This window comes from Coturnix japonica, chromosome 15, assembly GCF_054131305.1.
Source record: "Coturnix japonica strain WE chromosome 15, WE-NBRP24, whole genome shotgun sequence".
Taxonomy (NCBI): domain Eukaryota; kingdom Metazoa; phylum Chordata; class Aves; order Galliformes; family Phasianidae; genus Coturnix; species Coturnix japonica.
In genome coordinates, this window is record NC_140677.1 from 14,056,981 (window position 1) to 14,065,843 (window position 8,863).

The 8,863-nt window shown below is 38.2% G+C and overlaps 1 protein-coding gene across 20 annotated transcripts in view; it reads left to right on the plus strand.

Annotated features, from left to right (window-relative positions):
* Positions 1-5,039, plus strand: part of IQSEC1 (IQ motif and Sec7 domain ArfGEF 1) — a 247,199-nt gene extending 242,160 nt beyond the window's left edge. For all 20 annotated transcript variants that reach the window (XM_032447347.2, XM_085516928.1, XM_015874690.3 and 17 more), the window contains one exon: positions 373-5,039. In XM_032447347.2, coding sequence (XP_032303238.2) covers positions 373-978 — 606 coding nt within the window. In that variant the 3' untranslated portion in view covers positions 979-5,039. The remainder of the gene's footprint in view (positions 1-372) is intronic.
* The last annotated feature ends 3,824 nt before the right edge of the window (positions 5,040-8,863 follow it).

Genomic DNA, 8,863 nt, shown 5'->3' on the forward strand with positions numbered 1-8,863 from the left:
TTAGGTTGAGTTAACATTTTTTTGTTGTTTGTTTTTAAAAAAGCAAGTATGGTAATTTTTAAGTATTTTAAAATGTATTTTTCATTTAAATACACACTCCCAGGTATTTTGTCATGCTACTTTCCTGTGACATTTTTCTTACTTAAAGCAATAGCTTTCTCTACTAAAGTGTTAATGCCTATAAAAGTCCCAAGAAGGGCATGATTGCCTCGCTGGCAACTAAAAGAAGCTGGAAATAAAATTTTCCTAGAACTCTTTAACATATTCCATCCATGTGAGCACTGAAGGAGGAGTTTGTGGGTCAGTGTGAACTTTTTCTTTTAAACATTTTAAAGATTTTTTTAATTTTTATTTCTATTAATTTCTTTTTAGGGGTCCATCATTAGCAGTCCTCACATGCGCCGAAGAGCTACATCAACCCGAGAGTGTCCATCTCGCCCTCACCAGACTATGCCTAACTCCTCCTCACTCCTAGGTTCCTTATTTGGTAGTAAAAGGGGAAAGCCACCTTCCCAAGGCCATCCGCCATCTGGCTCATCACAGCAACCTCCACACCCTCCAGTAATCCCACATCAGCAACACTCCCAGCATCCTTCTGCCATGCATCATGCAGGGCCAGCTGAGGGACAGACCCAGGCACAAGTACACTCTCACCATTCGCAGTACTGTCATATGCAGCAGAACCCCCCACCTTATCACCACCACCACCACTATCACCCTCCCCAGCACATCCAGCACCCACACCAGTATCACCAACATGTGTCGCATTCCCAGCATGTGGCACACTCCCAGCATACTCCTTACATGCAGCACTCCCACGCCCAGCATACCCACTCTCCTCATCCACCACTGCCCCCTCCACACCCAGGGCACTCTTCTCATCCCCAACACACTCAGCATCACCATGGACCGCCACCACCGCCGTCCACTTCAGCCAGCACTAAGCCCAAACACAGCGGCATCAGCACAATAGTCTAGAACGTATCGACTCTCCTAATAACTATAGTTTTAAACACAATTACAAAAGCACTTACAGGAAGCAACAAATAATATTGTCAGTTTTTACCTAGACAAGCAATTTAACTGAGTCGTGTGAGCTTAAAGGCTTGCTGATACTAAAAATAAGTCAAGTTAGTGCAATCGATACTGGTTTCACTTATCTACTCTATAGATGCTTACCATCTGGTTAGCTCTTATTTCCAGACTGCCTTGAAAACATGCTGCTTGCTGAATATGAGTAAAATTACCTTTTACACCAAATCCCTTGACAATTTTACATGCAGAATAAAAACATAGTCTATGATAAAAGGAAAAAAGTGATACAGAACCAAGTGTTGCATTCTTGCTCTTTTATTGTCAATGGGCAAAAAATAAGTAGACCTGATATGGTTGATGAAAGTACGTAAGTAAACTTTATATAATATAAATATATACATATAAATATATATATATACTGTATAGTTAACATTTGTGCTTGGAAAGAAATTTTTTTCAGTCCACAAAGCTAGCAATATAGACTTTACAAGGAATTCCACTTACTTGTTAGGACAGTATTATAGATGAATAGCATATGAAAGAGTAGACCAAAAACACTAAATGTTAGAAATAAATTTCAGACATTTCAATATTTTCATTAGAAGTCAGTCCTCCGGACTTGCTAAGATTTCTAAGCAATCATTATTAAATGTGCCAAGTAACATAGCATTTAATTGTTGTAGTCAAATACTGCTTTGTATAAATCCTTATTTTATTAACATGATATCAAACGTAATCAGTATTATAACTGCTCTTCTATTTCAGGTAAGCAAACTTGTTAAGATGCAGTAATTATATGGTAGCAATGTAAGGGATGGCCCTTTACCAGTGGTCATCTTCAAGCATTGGTCACACAAATTTAGACACTTTAAAGGCTGTGATAACTGTGAATTTACATGATCCACTTTTTTTTGTACGCATATGTTTTAATGAACACACATGAAGAGTTATAACAGGTGCATGTATACACTGCAAAAACATTCATCTCAAACATGAAAATTGCAAACTTCCATCTTTCTCAGCTACTTTGTTTCCCGTTTACCATAATTTCTTATTTTTACCCCCCAGTTAAGCTGAATTCTAGTCTGAGAGCATTTCCACGTGGAAGTGCTCTAAAACTTGAAGGTTTGTTTTAGAATTTAGTGTAGGGTTTTTATATATACTAAAGAAAAAAGTCTGTAATTCCATGTAGCCATGCACTAGCAATGAAGTGGCTTCACCATTTTTTCTCATCACATTTGTTAGTTTGAAAGTAACCAGCACTCAGCAGGCTGAGTTTATGCTCAAACCCTCACTTTCGTAGTCCAGTTAGTAGCAAGACATCACATAAAAACAGGCTGTGCTGTTGTTGCTTATGTGTTGTAATCAAACCATTTGCAAATTGATATAAAATTTTATCCCTAAATCCTGTACAGTTACACATGGCACCTACTTTGTAGTTTCAGCAATTTGAGCCACTGCAAGAACTTTACACCTAAACAGTAGAGGCAGAGGAATCAGAACTGCGAAACCGTACCAGCCTAAAAGCAAACCTTGAAGAGGATGAGCAAAAAAAATTCCAGTGTGAAATGGGTAAAAGTAAAAATTGTAGTCAATTTTATATTTAATACTATTTTTTCAGGAATAATGAAGAAATCAGTTAAAGTGGAAAGAAGTTAAAATGAGACTGAAGTGAGAATAAGAGAGTCACCTTCATATTGGCTTGCTCATGGCATCTATAATGTTTGGGGTTGTTGTAATTTTTTTTCCCTTTCATACCATTGATATCGCAATACCAGCAAAATTGCAAACTCAGCACTTTGTTAACCTCCACAGAGAGCAAATACAGCAATCTAGAGTTTAGCCTTTTGTTTAAAGCCGTCCACGTTTGTTTCCCACACGTGCAATGTTGTTCCATTCTGCTCCTTCTCTGAATTATCTTCATTAAAAGGAAACAAGTGATTGCATTATAATTTTAAAGTATCGCTCATACTAGTCGAAATTCTGCGGCTAACCTTAAGAGGGCTCCTACAGGTCCCCTGAGGCTCTGTTCCTTGCAGTTTCAAAAAGATATATACTGTTCTTATAGGGGAAAGTAGAACTGTCTGCATGTCATCTAATGTTATTAGTGTGAGGCTACACTCTACATATTGTATATTTGCGAAATATATCAGTGTTAACTGTTGATATTAGTTGAAGTAAAGTGATAACATATTTCAATATGTAGACTTTTCTTCATACATCTGTACCAATAGTAGAGTCTAATTGTAATTTATAGGTTGTTCCAGAAAAGATACGGGGTCATTTGGTTACAAATATCTTCCACAAACTGCTTCTTTTGATTGAAATGGAGATAAGAGTGCTCCTCTTCACTGAGTAGCAGAGACTGTACTTGTTTCAGATGCAGATTTTTAATATCAGTAAAATTCACTGTATACCATGTAAATGCAGAATGTTCAGTAACAGCTGAGAGGAGAATGTGACTCAAGCTGTGTTACTTAGTTAACAGTGAAGACCCTAAAACTCCCAGATCTGCATTTGCTTTGTTTCAAAACCCCTTTCATTCATTTAAATTAGTCAAATATAAATATTCTGTACTTACACTGTAAGCCACATCTTAATGCTCGATCACTGGTTTTCCATGGGCAATCAACTGAATGTTCAGAAGAACCACAGCTGTGCATGCAAAAAACATTTGCACATGATTTCATCTGGTAGAGTTTGTGCCTACCTTGTAAGGTGCATTAAGTTGCATGTATTAAATCACTGACTATTTTGACAGTAGTTTAATAAAACAGGACGGTCGTGTAGGAGCACAGTAACTGTAAGCATTATTTCTAAACAGCAGGGAGAAACAGTGCACTCAATTGTTTTTTAACTATATTTAGGGTTTTTAGTCTAACCTCTCTGATTCCATTCTTGGTTAACAGTTGCTTAGAACAGTGTGAGGCATGTCTAGAATGGGAAAACGATCATATTTTAAACACTGTGCAGTCAAAAAAAATTAATATATATTTTTTAGCCTGCAGGCAGGTATAAAATTGAGGCTTTTTTTTCCCAAGTGCCGTTGCCAAATAAACACTGGTACTAAACTGTGTGGAGTGACCGCGTTTCTCTATTCCCATTAAAAAAATGTGGCAAAGTGTTATTGCTGATTTGAAAAAATGAAAGGGAAGCCTAAAGAATGAAGATGTGGCGACAAAAATCTTTTCTGGGACAACAATTAAATATATATTTGGGGTTTTTAATTTTCTTTTAAGTTAAAAAAAAATGGAAATGTACAACAATGTAAAAACAGAAAACAGAGTTCATCCTAATATAATGTACGTCTTGTATCGCTAAAAAGAAAAGAGTCTAACATACAGTGTAGAATGATTTTCCCATCATGTACTGCATGCAGCAGAAGCCTCTTGTTTCTTGATAAAATGAGCTGAAAGACAGTCAGCAGTTATTTAAAAAATGAATCTCTAGATGTTGACTTGCTGTTCCATATGAAGCTGTGTGTTTTCTGCAGTTAAGCATGCATTTTGCTGTTCCGTTGTAAAATACCATCGCACTTCTTTGCCTGCAAAATGGATTATTGTGTATATATTTAAAAGAAAAGTGGAACCAATAACAAGATTAAATTTGGAAAATAGAAAAGGGGGTGGTGAAAATGGGACCAAGTAGGGGGAGTAGACAATTCTCTAAATTGTACATAGTGTGTAAATTAGTATTACTCTAAGTCTGCAGTCACTTGGAGGTTGCCTACAATACCTGTCTCCTGCTAGGAACTTCAATCAGCTTTGAGTTGTACTAAACTGTTAGAATTAGGTGTTGAATGCAGACTGTTAAAGACTTCAAAAATCATTACACTTACAAGAAGCTTCTGTTCTGGGGAGGCTCGAGACCCCTTTTGTAACTATGGGGAAGAAAGGAGTGCTTTCATTTTAATATGCATTCTGTTTGTAAGTAGTAACAGACCCTATTGATGTAAAACTATAACTGTGATCATGTGGAGAAATCAAATAAATCATTTAAAACTCTTTGTTTCTCATCTTGTGTAATCCGAGAACTTTAATTGTTCAGACATGAAATGTAGGAAGTTCCTTCAGGTGCTGTCCTGGCCCCGCTGAGTCAATTTGAATTCTGCTTCTCTCTTCAGTGGTTTCTGTCTTCATTTCAAATTCAAGATAAGCTGTTGGAAATGATGGCTGGTGCTGTGAAGAGTGTGGCCGCTTCTCAGTAGGCCTTAGGTGTTTTTGATGGTACTGTGAATATATTTAGTCCCAAAGTACAATACAGGGCAATAAAGAAAACACCCAGATCTGCAGGCAACACTGAAAAGGTTCTTGTGTAATATTTTTAAAAGCATTCTAACAGTGAAAAAATAATAAACAAATGTTGAAGTTTCTTAAGCGTGAACGGTCCAGCACGTTGGACTGATCCCGTTAACCTTTTGGTGATCACATTTCCATAGGAGTCCATCATTCAGATCATGAGTCGAATGATTGCATAGCCCTGATTCGTGTTTCCAGTTTGTCCTTCCCAGGGGTGTGTCCTTCATTTCATAACTGTAACCTACAATCTTGAGGTCAAATATAGAGATCATTCATTGCTTCTGTGCACCCGCTGGCAGAGAACATTGTATTTCAGTAAGTGATGTAATGAGGTAAGTGCTATCTACTTGTACCTGTATTTGTACCTGTTGTGCTTGTTTGCTGTGCCTCAATGTACACCATGGCATTTGCACCACTAAGGAGGCATATTTGCCTCACGTATCCTGCACAATACTTAATGTTGTACTTCTGCAGTTACTTAGATGATAAACTTTGGCATGTTCAATTGTTTTTATGTTTATTCATTTCCTTTGCTTCAAATGAATTGCAGTGCATCTAATGTCTCAGTTAAAACTCATGCTTAGCTGTCAATTTAAGCGTTGCATTGCCTTGGGTTTTTTTACTATGAATTTTAGGAGATTCTTGAATTGTTCTGAAGGAATAGTCAGGACCTATTTCTGAATGGCTGTTTTTTTAGAAAGTACATCTTGATCAGTGGTATTTTTATATGGGTAAGTACCCATCTATCACTACATACTACCAGTGTGTTATCTCTTGGAGCTGTGTGACACATTAGAGTACAGCTGATGTTATACAATAGAAGAATTTACAGTGCTGTTCTTCATTGGTCCTTCTTTGCATACTTTAGAAACTGTGATTTTAAGAACTTTGGTATATCTCTGCCTTTGGAGAAGCCAAATAGTCTGAATTCTCTAATTTGAGAGAATTCAGAAATAGAAATATTGCTATTACAAACAATCTGTGTTTTTTAATTGTTCCATCTTAAAAGTAGGACCTGAACTACATCTCTCTAAATGCTTTCTTAACTAAACTGAAACTATAATGAAAGCACCTTTAATCTGTTGTAACTGCAGAAAAACAAACAGCCAAAGAAAACATCAGTGCCAATTGCCATCTGCGTGACAGATTTGCACCAGCTGCAATAATGCTCAGCAACCACTTAAAAAATAAACGTAGGTTAAGCATATGATGGTCTAATGCTCCATTATTGAAGGTTTTAAAATTATTTTAATATCCTTGTTTGTTCAAGGTGCGCATCTTATTGGAACTGCATTCCTAAAGCTGTGATAAAACTGTGTGTGCCTACCTGATGAGAAATGCCTTCAGACAGGAAGCTTTTGCCTTCATACTGGGGATAGGCAGCTTAACCCTAATGCTAAGGAAGAGGCCAAGGTTTTCTGTTACGAGATGTAACCAGGAAACACAGAAGTCTAAGGTTTGAAAACTTGTCCTCAAAACTGTGTCGTGTTTGTCTCCTTCAGGTGTTTGTGTGTGTATGTCAGTACATTCATTTTCGTGCTAGTGAGTTTTTCTGCAAGTATGAAAACAACTGACCGAATTACGATGCTGTTAGGATTGTGCGATAAATGCTATGGGCACTGATGTACATGCTTGAAGCAGATGAACAGTGTACTTACAGTGGAATGCAACAGTAAATCTGGAGTAGTGCTATGGCTGTATTACATACACCTGTTCCAAAAGGGAGCACACTGCATCTCCAGCTGACTTACTGGCCTCTTAGTGATTGCTGCTGCTATGTTTAGTTGATGTAAATTTCCAAGAGAAGAATACAGTATGATGCAGAAATGCTTATTTCTGTGATAAAATGTTGTGGAAAATATCCTCTTTACTTAGCAGTTTGTAATAACTGAGGTGTGAAATAGCATCATGGTTGACAAGACAGAGGCAGCTCAAATAAATCACACGAGCACACAGGTTATCAGCTCTGTAGTAAAATGACATACAGTGCTTCTGTTTTCATTTATTTCTTCGCAGAAAAACAGATATAAATAGAGACGTATAATGAGCGAGGAAAAACAACACACCTTTAATAAGATGAATGGGGTAAATTCTTTCTGACTGAAATTAAATGTCATGCATGCACAGTGGGAAATACTTTGTCATTACAACTTCTCATTTCTGCTACAAAATAAAAGATTAACAGGTGTTTGGCAAAGAAATGGGACCTTTTTTTCTCTTTTTCTTCTTTTTTTTGGCCAAGGGGAATGGAAAGTGAAAGTGCTGTGTGAGTGCTCTGAGTTAGGAGGTTACGTTATTCAGCAATGGTATCACAGTTACTCACGGCTGGAAATTCATTTCATAATTAGCACTGTGAAATTGTTTTTATTTGACTTTCAGACATGGATTTGCAATGTATTTGGATCCAGCAGTGCTAAAGACGTGCAGACCTTCCTATGCACGTGATTGTTGGACTGACCTGTCCTTCCTGCAGCCATACAAACCAGCAGTCCCTGTCCCTCACAGTGTCCCCATGTGCCAGGCACAGCTGTGCTGTAGTTCAGGCAAGGGAGCAGGAGAAGAGAGCATGGTACCGTTTGTGCCAGTAGGAAAGGAATGCTGCACTGGGGGGGCAGGAGAAAGGAGCAGAGGAGCGTGACTTGTGCTGAATGCCTGACCTTGACAGGACTCCTGTGAGCATCCACCTCCTCCGTAAGGTCACCAAATGCTCTTCATCCATTATTACTTTCACTTTACTGGCTACTATTTCTTCCCCAACAACAGAGCAAATTAAGTTGGTGAAACCCTTTTAATGAATACATCGCATAAGTTGTTCCTTGTTTGTATTAGAATACTTTAGAAAGTAAAGTGCTGAGATAATGTAGAGCTTCTAGAATGAGGATTGATAGAGTTAATTGTTGATTTGCCTGTAAGACGTGGGCAATGCCTTCCACTAATGCTGTGCATTTACTTCTTTTCCTCAGGTACTTATGGTAGCCACAGTCCAATATTCAGGATTACCTGGACAAACACATTACAATGCCACTGTTAATGTCTGTGTTTCCAGTGTGACGTTGCTTCCACAGCAATTCACTGGGAACAGAAGTGGGAACACCAGATTCTGCTCTCACCTTTCACAGGATTTGAACTGTAAACCAACTTTCTTTAACATATTCAGAGTCAGGAGAGATTCTTCTTCAGTGAGTAAATGATGCATCCCTCGATGAGTTATATGATTGAATAGCAGTTGTTAAGCAGTTACGTAAAGATAGAATAAAAAGGGAAAAAGAACAAACGAGCCAGCTGTAGGGTAATGTTATGATAGTCGTTTGCTCCAAATATCTGTTGTATTAATTCCTTCTTATGGAAGCAGTTCTATGTGGAATAGGCTGTAATTGACATCGCTGTGCGGTCACTGTACAGCTGACAGCGGGGCGGCCCTTATAGGAAGGCGGTGCGATGAACAGCAGCCTGGGAGCCGGCATTAGATGGCGGTGTGACACAGCAGGTCCCGCCCCTCGTTCTCGTTGCGTCTCAGCACCTTCCGGGTC